Source organism: Pelophylax lessonae (assembly GCF_965119305.1).
Source record: "Pelophylax lessonae genome assembly, chromosome: 6".
Lineage (NCBI taxonomy): Eukaryota > Metazoa > Chordata > Amphibia > Anura > Ranidae > Pelophylax > Pelophylax lessonae.
In genome coordinates, this window is record NC_138773.1 from 48,286,000 (window position 1) to 48,301,176 (window position 15,177).

Below are 15,177 nucleotides of genomic sequence, written 5' to 3' on the forward strand. Positions count from 1 at the left end.
TCGCTCATCCATGTCTCTATGGACCTTGCTTTGTGCACTGGTCCAAATCATTTGGAGGGGGGATTGTGGTGTTGGGTTGTTTTTCAGGGGTTGGGTTTGGCCCCTTAGTTCCAGTGAAGGGAACTCTTAAGGCATCAGCATACCAAGACATTTTGAACAATTTCCTGCTCCCAACTTTGTGGGAAGAGTTTGGGGATGGCCCCTTCCTATTCCAACATGACTGCACACTAGTGCACAAAGCAAGGTCCATAAAGACATGGATGAGTGAGTTTGGGGTGGAGGAACTTGACTGGCCTGCATAGTCAAGGTTGAGTCCTGACCTCAACGTGATAGAACACCTTTGGGATGTATTAAAGCAGAGACTGCAAGCCAGGCCTTCTCGTGCAACATCAGTGCCTGACCTCACAAATGCGCTTCTGGAAGAACGGTCAAACATTTCCATAGACACACTCCTAAACCTTGTGGACAGCCTTCCCACAAGAGTTGAAGCCGTTATAGCAGCAAAGGGTGGGCCAACTCAATATTGAACCCTATGGACTAAGACTGGGATGCCATTAAAGTATATGTGCGTGTAAAGGCAGGTGTCCCAATACGTTTGACAATATAGTGTATATTTTGTCCTCATGTCTGCCGTTACCCACCGGTGTGTTTTGGCAAGTATCGGTGTCAGTTATGTGTGCAGACCGCTAGATGTTTGCACTGATCACTCGAGAGGGATAGACAACCTTGCTCAATTACAAGCCAGCAACAGGAGGTCAAATATCATCTTAGTGGCCAATTAACACCCTCTAATCAGTGTGCAAAATGGTGTGCGTAGAATGCCATTATCTCATCCTGCACCTCCGTGATTTATATGGACAGCCTGCAGAGAGAACAGATTTAAATAAACTCATTAGTGATTTTTAGCACAGATACTGCTTTATAATTATCCGCCTGTGCAGTTTAAGTTCAGACTTCGTCAGACAGGCTGATGTGTACAGACACGGGCACGGCATTTTCTGGGTCTCCCGGTTTTGAAAGGCTGTTCATATCTACTGCGACCTCTTAACAAAACCCCACTCCATTTATGCAATTTGGGGGGGGGGGGGCATGTGCATAAATGAGATGTACAGAAAGATTAAAAAGTGCAGCACTTGGTATTGATGCTCCTCTATACGTTGGTGTCGGTTTCTTACATAAATAATATGAAATCTGGCTCCTTTTCTTACCATGTGTGAATAAGATGTGCTTGTCCACTTAACTAAAAAATAAATCTGTTGTCCTGCGGGGTGGAAAAAAATGCACCATTCACTTCATGATTTAAGCCAGGTACACACGATGAGATTATCGGATAACCGATTATCTTTTTTTTTTTTTTTTGCATGCTAGTCTCCATATCGAAAATTAAAGCGGAGCTCCGCCTTTCCCTCCACCCCCTCCAAAAATTAAAGTCAGCAGCTACACATATTGTAGCTGCTGACTTTTAATATTAGGACACTTACCTGTCCTGGAGTCCAGCAATGTCGGCACCGCAGCCGATGTTTCCATCGGCTGTAGGGGGCTGCCGCCGCCATTGCCAGTAAGAGGACCCGGCAGTGAAGCCTTGCGGCTTCACGGGCAGGTCCCTACTGGTCCCTACTGCGAATGCGCATACCTATTGGCTCGGCGGCGGGGGGGGAAGGAGGAGTGGGCCATATTTCCGAGGGACGGCGCAGCGGTGCGGTATCCTGGAAGTGGGGAAGGGTACCGGTCAAAAACAGGTACCCGTTCCCCCCTGAAAGGTGCCAAATGTGGCACCGGAGGGTTGGGAGGAAGCAAAGGAGTGGAAGTTCCACTTATGGGTGGAACTCCGCTTTAAGAGATTACTAAAATTCCAAATATTCTCGTACGACAGAATAAAAATGTTAAAGTGATGATGTATTTTGATTGTATTTTGATTGTATTTATGGATGAAAACTGTACTGATTAAATGAAAATAGTACGGTATGGTATGAGAAAAATTTTCGTGTTTGTCTTTTCAGCCTGTCCTGATCGGCTCTCCAAAGCGGTGTACTAGCGATCAGATTATCTTACTATCACTTCAAAAGTGTTATTTTTTTATACGATTTTCTGATTGTGTGTACTAGGCTTTAGGCTAGGTTACCATCTTTACATTTCGCAAGCATGCAGTTCGGTGTGGCTGCAGCACCATGTGGTTCGGTGTAGAACATTTTTGGAAAAGGATCGGGGCTTCTTCTCCGTGCTTCCCGCGCATAGGATAGTCCATTAAAATTATCAGGCAGACTTGCAGGAACACACATAGATTGCACGGAAATGCACACGCTCAGTTGCACCTGTAGGTGTGAACCCATCCTTCTCTTATCTCTTCTCTACAGACCCATTGTGTTTGCGATCCAGTGCCCAAAATTAGACATGTGCAGAACGGAAAAACATTTTCATTATATTACTAATTTTGTTTTGTTTCTGAATTTATTTAGGCCCCGTTCACACTGGGACGATCCAACTTCCCGGGGCGACCTCACAGGTCACGCCGCGCTGCTCGCACCGCGACCTCAGAGCGGCCGGCACGGACTTCATAACATTGAAGTCAATGCAGGTCGCTCCAGGTCGCCCCAAAGAAGCTCCGGACCCTTTTTCTAAGTCGGAGCGACTTGTGTCGCTCCTATTATAACGGGTCCACAGCTTCTCTATGCCAGGCGATCTACGGCGACCTGTCAGGCGACCAGGTCGACTGACAAGTCGCTGCAGTGTGAACGGGGGCTAAAAGTCATTTCAGAATTTGTTAATTTTTGTTTTGTTTTCGTTAAATTTTGTTTAATAATTTTTTAACAAATTCCAAATGTTCAGAATGATTGGAATTCGGATCGGTCAAAAAATGATTGGCCAATTAGAATTCTGTGTGAATTCTGGTTGTTAAGCAGCGGGCCAGGAAGCTGGCCGCTGCGTCCTCAACAACTGATGACTCATCAGCTGTCAGCGGACTTCCCCACTGACAGCTGAAATGTAAACAACACAATAATGGCAATAAAAAATGCATTGGTTCTCCCCCCCCCAATCCATACCAGGCCCTTGATGTTTAGCACCAGAAAAGGGGTTCTAAAAAACATTGGAAGGCCTGTCGCACACAATACTCCTGTTTGAGCATCTCGCAGCTTGAAAAAGCTCTGTACAGCTAAAATCCAGCCCAATTATTGTAATGTGCCTACGCACACAGGCGCGTAAACAAGCACTGTGCATTCTTCAGTAAAAACAAAATAGAAAAATCTGCATTTTTTTATCCGTAATTTAAACCTCAATGTGCGCAATTGCACGCAAATACATGCAAATGCTCATTTACATACAGTACAGAACAAGAACATGAGTAAATGTTTTCATGCATTTACTGACAGACACCGTCCACTGCTCTACTGACACCGTCCACTGCCCTACTGACTGACACTGTGCATTGCCCTACTGACTGACACCGTGCATTGCCCTACTGACTGACACCATCCACTGCCCTACTGACTGACACCATCCACTGCCCTACTGACTGACACCGTCCACTGCCCTACTGACTGACACCGTCCACTGCCCTACTGACACCGTCCACTGCCCTACTGACACCGTCCACTGCCCTACTGACACCGTCCACTGCCCTACTGGCACCGTCCACTGCCCTGCTGACTGACACCGTCCACTGCCCTACTGGCACCGTCCAGTGCCCTACTGACACCATCCACTGCCCTGCTGACTGACACCGTCCACTGCCCTGCTGACACCGTCCACTGCCCTGCTGACACCGTCCACTGCCCTACTGGCACTGTCCACTTCCCTACTGACTGACACCATCTACTGCTCTACTGACACTGTCCAGTGCTCTACTGACTGACGCCATCCACTGTCCTACTGACACCACATTTGCCCTACTCATACCGTCCACTGCTCCACTGACTGACACCATCCACTGCCCTATTGACACTGTCCACTGCTCTACTGACACTGTCCACTGCTCTACTGACACCATCCATGTTTTATTACATTTTAAAATGTGTGTTTGAGCTTTGGGGGGCACACCTATGACTCTGATCTAAGGTGGACTTTGATGGGACCCTGATATAAGGAGGGACTCTGACGGGCTCAGGTTTATTTGGAAGTTCTTTGTTTTGCTTTGTTTTACTGAAGTTTTAGGGGTTTTTTTATCTGATCAAGTCCAATAAAAGTAAATGTATTCATTTCAATTAGATTTGTACATATAAAACTATATATAAAATTTTTAAAAATATACAATGTGACTCTCGTATTAAAACATTTGCAGACCCCGCCATCTAGAATCTCCAGGGCCAGATTAACGTAGGGGCTATTGGAGCTGCAGCTCCAGGCCCCTACCTTTTTTATAGGCCCCGGGTTGGCCATATTCACTGTTACCGCTCTTCTGTCACTTGTAAACACAGAAGTCTGGCTTCTATGCTCGCTTCCCCAGGCAGCTCCCTCAGAACCTCCCCACACAGCACGAAGGCCGGACAAGGAGGGACAGTTGCCGATGCATGGATGTGTTTATGGGCTTCAGAGACAGCATCCCATGTTGAATTAGGCATGCATGGCTGCACCCTTCCTCCTCTGGGTGCATGCCAAGGCACGGCCCTTAAGGCCCTTCAAAATCCTCAGCACCAAGCCCATGATGCTCTTAATCCGGCCCTGAGAATCTTAGTAGCCTGCAGCCCCTTGGGTGATTTTGATGGTGGATTTATGGATCTGTCTATAGCTACTCAATAACATCATGCTAAATGCTAACTCTGCCCATTTGGTTGCAAAGCAGAGAGACCCTATTTGCAGTTTTTTCTTGGTTCAGGACTACACAGCTAATACATGCTATAAAAACCACACCAAAGCACGAACATTTAAAACATTTTGCCATCCTAATTTTTTGTGTAATTGTAGGTTATGGTATGCATTTATTTTATATACAGCTACTGCTTGGCAAAGCTCTTTTTTAGATTGGGCAATACAATATGTTCTTTATCGCTGTCTGTCTCATTTTGGTGGGGAAATCCTTCTTTGATTGACAGGAGCGCCATTAATCTACAGACACGTCGTCTAGTAACGTTGTGCAATGCACGTGTTTGGGGCCCCATACGCAAGCCTCGCCCCTGACCCGTCTGTGATACGTACTGCAATCTGTCACAGCTGTTCTTGCCTCAAATTCCCAGGGACACAAGGCGGCCTAAGATACAACTGATGTGATATTAGTGATTGTGTAATAATCTGCAGAACACTACGAGACGTAGAGATCAGAACACACTATTTCCAGAATCTGAACTGACACCTGATCACTGTGACATTTTTTAACGTACCTTTCCCCTCCATACAGTACAAGAAGTTGCTCTACAGTCTTTTTTTTGCAGGGAACAAGCCTCATGGCATAATGTCTGTTAAAGAGAACACACCCAGGATAAAGTGACAGGTTCTCTTGAAAGAACAATCCCCCCCATCCTCAACGCACCGTGATACTTATTCCTCTCTGTGCCCTTTTCACCTATAGAAGCTAGGTGTCCAAACCTTGTAAAAGCTCAGTGTGTCACCACAGGGTCGGGGTGTACTCACATTAGGCATTGTTTCCTTGTACCTGCTGCCCAGGGTCGGGAAAGGGCTGGGCATTAGGGATGGCTGCCCTGAGCGCAATGGTTTATAGTAGTGATCGACCGATATCGTTTTTTTGTTGCCGATACCAATACCGATATTTTGGCCAATGCATATCGGTATCGGCGATATGCACCGATATTTTCGTACATGTAAAAAAAAATATTTTTTTTTTGTTTACTTGACAGGTATTTTTGTGGAGGGATCTGGGGGTCTAAAAGACCCCAAACCCCTCCTCTGCATTTAAAAGCATTCAAAATGCCAAGTTTGGCTGTTTTGAATGCTGTCATTTTTTTTAATCTGGTGCTGAATACCCGACATCACTTCCGGGTTTTTGCATGGAGACCCAATCAGAGCTGAGATCGGGTCTTCGGCGACCGTGCAGGCTGGTTGCCCGGGTCTCCCGGTGGGACAGGAGACCAGGGTGAGCATGGAAGGCGACGGAAGGGGGGGGGGACATCCTTCCGCTCCTTGTAATGACAGTCCGGAGGCTTCTCAGCCACATCGGTTGTCATTCCAAGACAGCCGACCGTCGGCTATGGACGCCGGTACCGGGGTGATGCCTCTAGCTGCAGGCATCACTCCGGTACAAGCACTTTCCTGAAATATCGGCAATATCGGTAACCTCCGGGCCGATTCCAATATATCGGGGAAAGTACATATCAGTCCTCGATATATCAGTCGATCCCTAGTTTGTAGCTGGGATGTGGGCGCCCTGACCCTAATCCTAAGGGAAGTGGGGCAGTTTGGCATCTTTGCCCTGGGAGCTGGATGGCCTTGTCCCAGCACTGCTATTATCCCTGCTCCTCCACTGGTCTGCACTCATTGTGCCAGGCCCAAGCATGCTTATGCCTGTCAACCGCACAACAGTGATCCCTGCTTTGTGAGTGGTCAGTGATCTATGAAAGTTCAGCACTCAGGCACAGATAGTGATGACACATTTGCATACTGTGCCCAAGTGCAACAGAACTTGGGCACAGTAATGCTTGGTTCACACTGGGGGTGGCTTCAAAGTCGCCCGACTCCGAAGCCACCTGTGCAGTGCGACTTCGACTTGCATAGAAGTCAATGCAAGTCGCCCCCAAAGTAGTGCAGGAACCTTTTTCTAAGTCGGAGCGACTTGAGTTGCTCCGAGTAGAACGGTTCCATTCTACGGCTAAGTCACCTGACAAGTTGCCCCAGTGTGAACCGGGCCTAACAGTATGCAAAAGTAACAGTGTTGCAACAGTATGCAATGCATGCTAGCACATTATGCCTTTACTTTTCAGGTAAGAAAAAAAAAAAAAAAAAAAACACTGACTTGATTTCCGATTTAAAGGAAAATGATAGAAAAAAAATTATTAGTTAAACCCACAAGTGATTTTTTTTTTTCCACTACTATTACTTTACTGGCTTCTGAAATGTAAAAATGCAGCAATTTAGAAATTGGATGGAAGGTTTAGCACTGGGAAACACTTTTTGAAAGGATAAAACAGTGCATTTTACATACAATCAGACCAAAATTAGGGACAAATGGGGAGGAAAGAGGGACAGAGGGACAGTTGAGAGCTAGGTCTTTACTCATTTTTTGGTATCAGGCAGAGTGCTCCCAACAATGAAAGTTCCAGCCTGCCCCGGTGGATTGATATAGAAGAGGCCGTAACTTTATTTGTCAGGAGCTACGGCATGAAAATGGGTAAATAGTCCCCTCTCTGTCCCTGGCCACTGCTGCTGAACTGAGCAGGCTCAAGGAGCTTTTCATTAACTGGTGGGAGCCATGGCTGTGTGAAGATATTTAATGAGTCCCCTCTCTGCCCCCAGGCCCCCTTCTAAACTGATGAGGCCCGGCCCTGGCACAAATAGGACTTGCTCTAGCTCCCTATCAGCGGCCCTGACCACACCAGTTTTTGCAATCATAAATTTGGGGCTGGTCAGAGGCTGAGAATACTGATGACTGTGATGGTATTAACTGTCACTGGGAGTGAAAGACTGATACTTAATGATTTGAATGGCTTCAGATGGGAGAGTGATATTTGTCAACGGTGTCTCTCAAGAAATGTGGAGATTTGATCCCACTTTGCACTGTGAGACCTGTGGCCTGTTGCCATGGAGTCTGTGACACCTAAATGTGTATTCCATGTCCTTCAATATCAGACAGGCTTTCCCTATTGTGTATTGAGATAATGTGTATTGTGTTAAGTCTGCCTGTTCCATTGTTAAATGTTAATGACCTCACATTGTTCTGTCCAGATGGCTAGATAATTTGTTCAGGTTAATTCTGTCCCTTTATACAATTTCATCTGCATATGATAATGTAAGCAGGCAACCCCTGACCTGTGTGTGGTAATCTGATCTGGAGGGGGAGGTCCATGCTGTATATAAATTCTGTGTGACTGTTCAATAAAGAGTTCTACTTCACCCTCAATCTAGAGTCCTGTCTCTTATTGGGGGAATCTGCTGCAAGGGATTGATATGCTCTTCATACTCCCTTGAATAATCACTAAGCTCTTGTAAGAGCTTGTTTCTGTTCCTGTTCCTGCTTCACCTCTGGGGAAAGAGAGTTTCACCCACTGGAACCTGGAGCCTTGTCGTAGGTCCAGGGTGGGTAGGAGACGGCGAGACCCCAACCAAGCTGCGGCGGTTCGTGGGGTTTGAGGTGGTTATGGTGTCTGGTGGAGTGCTTGGAGCCCTCGTGAAGCACTAGGAGCCTCCGTCAATGGAGGTACCCAGTCGGGGTGCCAGTTGATCCGTTACAATGACTATAAGGGATTTCACTATCTGGCAGCCAGGTGTGGCAGGAGGCGTTCAGGATACAAGTTGGATCCATGCAGCAGCCAGTTTATGTCCAGTAAGATTAATTGCAAAATGTTTGTGACTGGCTGGAGTTTAACTCGAAGCAAAATAATTATGTTTTAAGATTGTTTTACAAGACAGATATATCACCTTGTCTATGATGATTTATTTCTGCTCCATTTCATCTTTCTTCATATAACACTGAGACTAGAATTCCTGGAAACGCTAAATTCTCAGCAGCCTGAGAAAAAGGAGCCCAGCTTGGCCTTACTTGGCTGCTCTTCATTTTAGGTTTGCCATGTACGGGTAATTCTCTGCTCCAGCAAGAAACACACGCATGAATCTTTACTGTTTATTTCCATGAAAAAGAAGGATTTCTGGGGAGAATTTCCTTTTTTAGGTTACATAGATTTTCTTCTTAAAATGGATTTGTCTGTAAAATTCACAATCCGAAGAACCAAATTGCATTACTATAAAAATCTAAAAAAAAAAATAATATAAGAAAAAACTAAAGTAAAATAAATTTGAAGTAAATGTAACAAAAGTAATAAAATAAATAGTAATACAATTTAAAAATAAAAGTAATAAATGCAAGTTATAAAAGTAATAAGTAACAGTTAAAAAAAATAAAAAGTGCTAAAGGTAAAAAAAATAAAAATAAAAGTAAAAATAATTAAAAAATTTAATAAAAGTTAAAAATAAAAATGATAAATTGCACTTTTTTTTTTTTTTTTTGTTAGTTTTTTTGGGGGGTTTTTTACACCCTCCATGCACTCATTTCCTCTAATGTACACATTTACCATAATTCTTTCCATTCTCTAGAGCAGGGTTTCTCAACCTTTTTTCAGTCAAGGCACCCTTTAAAATTATGCACAAATTTTTAAAACTAAGCTAATATTCTTACATTCGCAGCACACACGTAGGATACCCAACATTGCACGCTGATACTGACTAGTAATTAGTGTTTCTCTTCTCTCGGTTACTCTCCCTCACTTAGCTAACTTGACCAGAGTGCCGAAAAAGAGGAGGGGCAAACTAGGGGGCACCTGATGTCCACCTTATCAACCTATGATGTCATTGGTCCTTAGATGCTGGCATCTGGCCCACACAGTGCCCAAAGTTCTAGTGCTGCACAATAAAAACTTGTGGCTTTATTTAAAGCAGTAGTATACTCAATGTTTTTACTTTTACCTACAGGTAAGCCTATAATAAGGCTTACCTGTAGGTACAATTAATATCTCCTAAACCTGCACGGTGATGCTGTGATCCCAGGACACAACCCGGGACTCGGTATCATTGGGACAGAGGACAGAGATGGGGGACTGTTCCAGCTAATCTTGAACATTTGGCACCCTTGGAGACATATTTTCGATAAAACACTTTAAAAACGAGCCCGACCTTCAGTGCAAGATCACACTGAAAAAAAAATAACAGTCCATTTGCTATGGGCACCAGATGTAATATTTTGGTAACTGAAGCTTTGTGTTCTGCAGTTTCGAGATCAAGATATTCTAGAATCTTGTGTTCCCGAACAATTGAATTATGTCCTGACTACACTTTTCTTCCTCTTATCCTCCATAGTGAAACTTCATGTCTTTGTCCTTGATAGAGACACAAAAAAAAAACTGCATATCTGCCTTGGCCTATTTTTGCAAGATACCATTCAACACCTTGTCCCAGATCTGAGCTCACTCATGCAGATATCTCATTAGAGCCGTGATAAATTGTGTTTATAGTTCTCCCCTGGCCTTAATACAGGTTATCACTCTTTAGCTGCAGTATAAAGTGTTTTCTGTTGTCCTAGTAGATTAGCGGCCAAATAATGATGGCTGGTAAGTTTGGGAGGCCAGACTTCATGTCACACCACTCTTGGCCCGATGCCCACAGCAGTCCATAGTAACCGGTTTGCTTGTGATCATACAATGAGCCAGCATTGTTCTGTTATGGTAATCGAGAGATTAGCTGCCTTGCGTTCTTTTGTGCAGGACAGTGCAGCGGAACTTCGGGTGGCAGAAATGGCTATTGGCCTCCTGAATGGATGGTGTGGTATCTGCTTGGAAACCCTTCTGTTAGAGTAATAAACAGTAATTGTTGGCAACAAGAAACAAATGGTAGAGTTGACACTAAAAAGGAAACTGATTCTAGGAGCTGTGACCAAAAAGAAAAGCTGAAAGCAAAGGACTAATCACCAGTATTGCCTGTGGTTTCCATGCAGATGATCTTTTCCCCATTAGGGACTTGCCATTCCTTCTACTAGACCAGGGGTCTTCAAACTATGGCATTCCAGTTGTTCAGGAACTACAATTCCCATCATGCCTAGTAGGGATCCACCGATTATCGGCAACACCAATATATCGAGGGCCGATATGCACTTTCCCTGATATATGGGAATCGGCCCCGGAGGTTACCGATATTGCCGATATTTCAGAAAGTGCTTGTACTGCAGCTAGAAGCCGCTCGGCTGTCATTACAAGGAGTGGGAGGGGAAGTCCCCCTCCCGCCGCCTTCCACCGCTTGCCTGGGTCTTCCGTCCCACCGGAAGCCACGGGCAACTAGCCTGCACGGCCGCCGAAGACCCGATCAAAGCCACATTCGGCTCTGATCGGGTCTCCATGCAAAAACCCGGAAGTGATATCATGACATCACTTCTAGGGTACTCGGCGCCAGATTGAAAAAAATGACAGCATTTATAACAGCCAAACTTGGCGTTTTGAATGCTTTTAAGTGCAGAGGAGGGGTTTGGGGTCTTTTAGATGTACGAAAATATCGGTCCATATCGGCCGATACCGATGCGCGATGACCAAAATATCAATATCGGCAATGAAAAAACGATATCGGTCGATCACTGATGCCTAGTCATATCTGTGAATGTCAGAGTTTTACAATGCCTCATGAGATGTGTAGTTTTGCAACAGCTGGTGGGCCATAGTTTGAGGATCCCTGTTCTAGACTGTGTCTGTGTTGGGGCCATCTTGGTAGAAGCAGGGCTTTGCTTCCTCATGTTAGAGCCTCCAGTAAGGAGAACAGTAGTGAGATCACAAAATCTTACTCCAAATCTAGGGAGACTGGCAATCAGAGGCAGCAGTGCCTTAGGGCTTTTCACACAAGCTGTTGAGGGGCAGTAAAACCCCGTAGTTGAGTCGCGTATTTACCAGACCATAACCATTCCCCCTTTAGGTGCAGAAACAGCAGCTGGGGGGGTGTACACATGCCACGCAGGAATTATACCAACGGTGGCTTTAGCTGGGAGCAGTGCCTGCTCAGTGCAACCCATTTAAGTAAATCAAGCATGATACTTTACCTTAAAGGAAAATAGGTTCACTCCACTTCTCTCCTCCAGCTGTACATTCTTACCTTCCCTTTGCTCTCCTGCTCCGAGGAGTGAAGAAAAATACCCAGTACTTCCAGATATGGGGTGCATGTAACTCGCTCCAGCCTGTCCCCCATGACAAGGCTATTGCTTGGCTGCTTAGAAACATTGGGGCACAAAGAGTCTTTATCACTGCGTAAGTCCCAAGATGTAACTTTGAGCTTAACCACTTCCATACCAGGCCTATTTCGGACACTTTGTGTTTACAAGTTAAAACCAGTATTTTTTCCTAGAAAACTACTTAGAACCCCCAAACATTATATATATTTTTTTAGCAAAGACTCTGGAGAATAAAATGGCGGTCATTGCAATATTTTTTGTCACGCGGTATTTGCGCAGCGGTCTTTAAAACGCCATTTTTTTTTGGGAAAAATTACATTTCACTGCATTTAAAAAATACTAAACAGTAAAGTTAGCCCATTTTTTTTGTATATTGTGAAAGATGTCATGCCAAGTAAATAGATACCCAACATGTTACGGTTTAAAATTGCAATGTAAACATCCCTTGTGACAGCAATATGCAGTGACAGGTACACTTTATGGAGGGATCGAGGGTCTAAAAGACCCTAGACCCCTCCACTACACTTCCCTGTATGCAAAACGCTGAAAACTGCGTTTTTGCATACAGCCGTTTTTCAAATTTGGCGCCGTTTTGCAGCACACTAACCCGGAAGTGACGTCATGGACGCCGCCTCCGGGTTACGTCATCAGAGACCCGATCGATGCCGTTTCCGGCATTCATCGGGACTCCATCCAGCCGGCGGACGCGCCGGCTGGGTGCTCGGGGCTCCCGGTGGGACGGGAGCCCCGGTAAAAGCCGCGGGAGGGGGGGGGGATGTCCCCTCCCGCCCCCCCGGGTAACGATCGAGCGGCTCCCGAGCCGCATCGATCGGTACCGACGGAAAGCCGACCGTCGGCTTCAAACAACGGTACCGGGATGATGCCTCTAGCTAGAGGCATCATCCTGGTATACCCCCGCAAAATTTGGACATCATATGACGTCCACCTAGGGGGAAGTGGTTAAAGAGTATTTCCACTTTTGCAATCTAATTTGGGAAAACACTGTTTTTAGAATGATGCTTCTTGGGAGAAGATATCACAGCTGACTGCAAGGTTTTCAGAACATGGTTGGGCCAGTCATACACGGCATGAATCTTGGCCGGTTCAGCATGAACTGGCCGAGGTTCGAACTGTTAATAAGCAGGCTGAATGTACCAAATTGATCAACTTGTGTACAACCAGTCTTGCGATTATCGCTAGCGTCCACGATAGCCACTAGTACTAATCACTGTCCTCTTCCAGCTGGGATGACCCCCCCCCCCCCTGGCAGGAGAAGATAATTGCTGATTTCCCTGTCAACAGTACACGTGATTGCAGCTAAGAGATTTGCACAGTGTATGGCCTGCCTATAGTGAGCCTGTCCCAAGTCTGTTCTCATTACGTGCAATCCAGGAAGCCCAGTCACTGAACCTTTAACCCTTTAAGACATACAATGTTCAAAGCTAGTTACAATATAATGACCTGCAAGCACAGCACAGACAGGGTTAATTAGGGCAAACACAGCTGCCCAGCGCCCTAGTAAACAAAGAGAACAACATCAAGCAGAAGGACAGCTGGCAACTCTGTAAATCTTCCAATTCTTTATTGACATGCCTCAGTGAGTAAAAAGACAAGGTGGCCAACGCGTTTCGGCGATGAGCCTTGATCGACAAAGAGAACAACCTTGGATTATTTCCAAAATAAAGCTGCAATTTTTATGAGTTATACTACGTGAATCGTGACATGTAACAAATATAAAGTAGGTGTTCTAATTTGACTGCAAAAGTGGAAATCCACTTTTAAATATAGCTAACTCTCCCCTCATTTTTCTTGGAGGTAATGGTCCCAGTGGTACCAAGAGTCCACGTTGGTGGTAGACAGCGACCAAGCCCATGTTGGGAATAATAACAGTCTGACTTTATTGCCTGCCCTCCCTGCTGCTTATATTTGTCTTCTCTTTGAGCCCCACCTTGGACCTTACACAAGGCCTAGTATGGTCAGCCCACCCTATATGATTGCCCACTTAGGTCAGCAATTTGGAAGGGAAGAAGAGTTGCATACTTCTTATTCTCAGAAGTACCAGCAAGTGTATCGGATGCAAGAAAAAGGTGAGGTTGGGGGTGAAACTGAAGGCAAGTGTCAGCAGGGAAAGCGGGGGGGGGGGGGGTCATTAAGTGAACCTGTTGCTTGACTCTGCATGAACTTGCAACATGTTCTCTCAAGACAATTTTTTTTATTTTTTATGACTTATGGCTTTTTTTTTTAACAATGATCTTGGAATTTGTACACTGGTTACTATTGTCTGTTTAATGTCCATCACTGTCCTGGCAGGTGGCGAGATGGGAGTACAGGACCCACACTCTCTCAAGGCTTTTTGGGTCACCGTATATCGGCTGCTACAGTCTGGGTGCCGTCATTATATCCCTGGCACTCTATAGAAGTCACTGGTAAGTAATAACAAATCTTACTATTTGTGAGCAAAAGGCAAGATTTACTATTCTATAACTAGCGATAAAACCGAGTTAGAGTTGAATATAAGTGTCATGAAGCTCAATCAACATCGCATTGTGTATTCGGCAATATGCTTGTCAGAATTTAAAGTGGTTGTAAACTCCTAAATTGAAAAATGAACAAAGCATATCCCACTCTAGTGTGTATTTGTCTCAATGCAAAGCACTATGTGTGATTCCTATCTGCTCTCTCTTTCCTTTGCTATCTGAATGAGTCACTTCTTAAGGTTATCCTGACACCCCAGCTGGGCATGTTTCCCTATGAGACTATGTAGAGGAGGGTGTGTCCATTCCCTATACTCAAGTCTCAGATTACACTCATGTCTCTGATCTGTGCAGTGTGTGACATCAGGTTCCCACCCCTACTGTCTGGCTCTTAGATTTGCTGTGTAAATTCTGTATTTTGACACCAAAATTGATTGAACGTGTGTGGAGGGAGGTATGAGTCAAAGCCATGTGCCATTAGCTGGTATCATCCCTATTTTAAATACATATAGGAGAACAAATAAGTAGGACTTAGAAATACCCCTCAAAAGCACAAAACGAATACAATGGAGACACATATATATATATATATATATATATATATATATATATATATATATGGTAAATACGCGACTCATCTATCTAATGTTTTATTAATTGTTAGTAATGAAATCTATTAAAACATATGACGTGAAAATAGCTTGCATATTAATTCTACCAAGTACAACCACTGAAAAATGGGGTGGAATATGATCGAGATCTAGGATTTTTATCTACGCGTTTCACGGAAGATACTGCTTCTTCAGGACCACCCAGCTCTCGAAAGTTCATAGAGATTGTTTCTAAAGGTAGATAAACATATCATTAAAGCTCATAACATAATATTCTATTTATTCAAAAGAA

At 44.7% G+C, this 15,177-nt stretch overlaps 1 protein-coding gene across 1 annotated transcript in view; it reads left to right on the plus strand.

The window, feature by feature from the left end:
• The window catches only part of PEMT (phosphatidylethanolamine N-methyltransferase), a 297,675-nt gene that overhangs the window by 72,155 nt on the left and 210,343 nt on the right, over nt 1-15,177 (plus strand). The window contains exon 3 of the mRNA XM_082261246.1: nt 14,111-14,226. Coding sequence (XP_082117372.1) covers nt 14,111-14,226 — 116 coding nt within the window. The remainder of the gene's footprint in view (nt 1-14,110; nt 14,227-15,177) is intronic.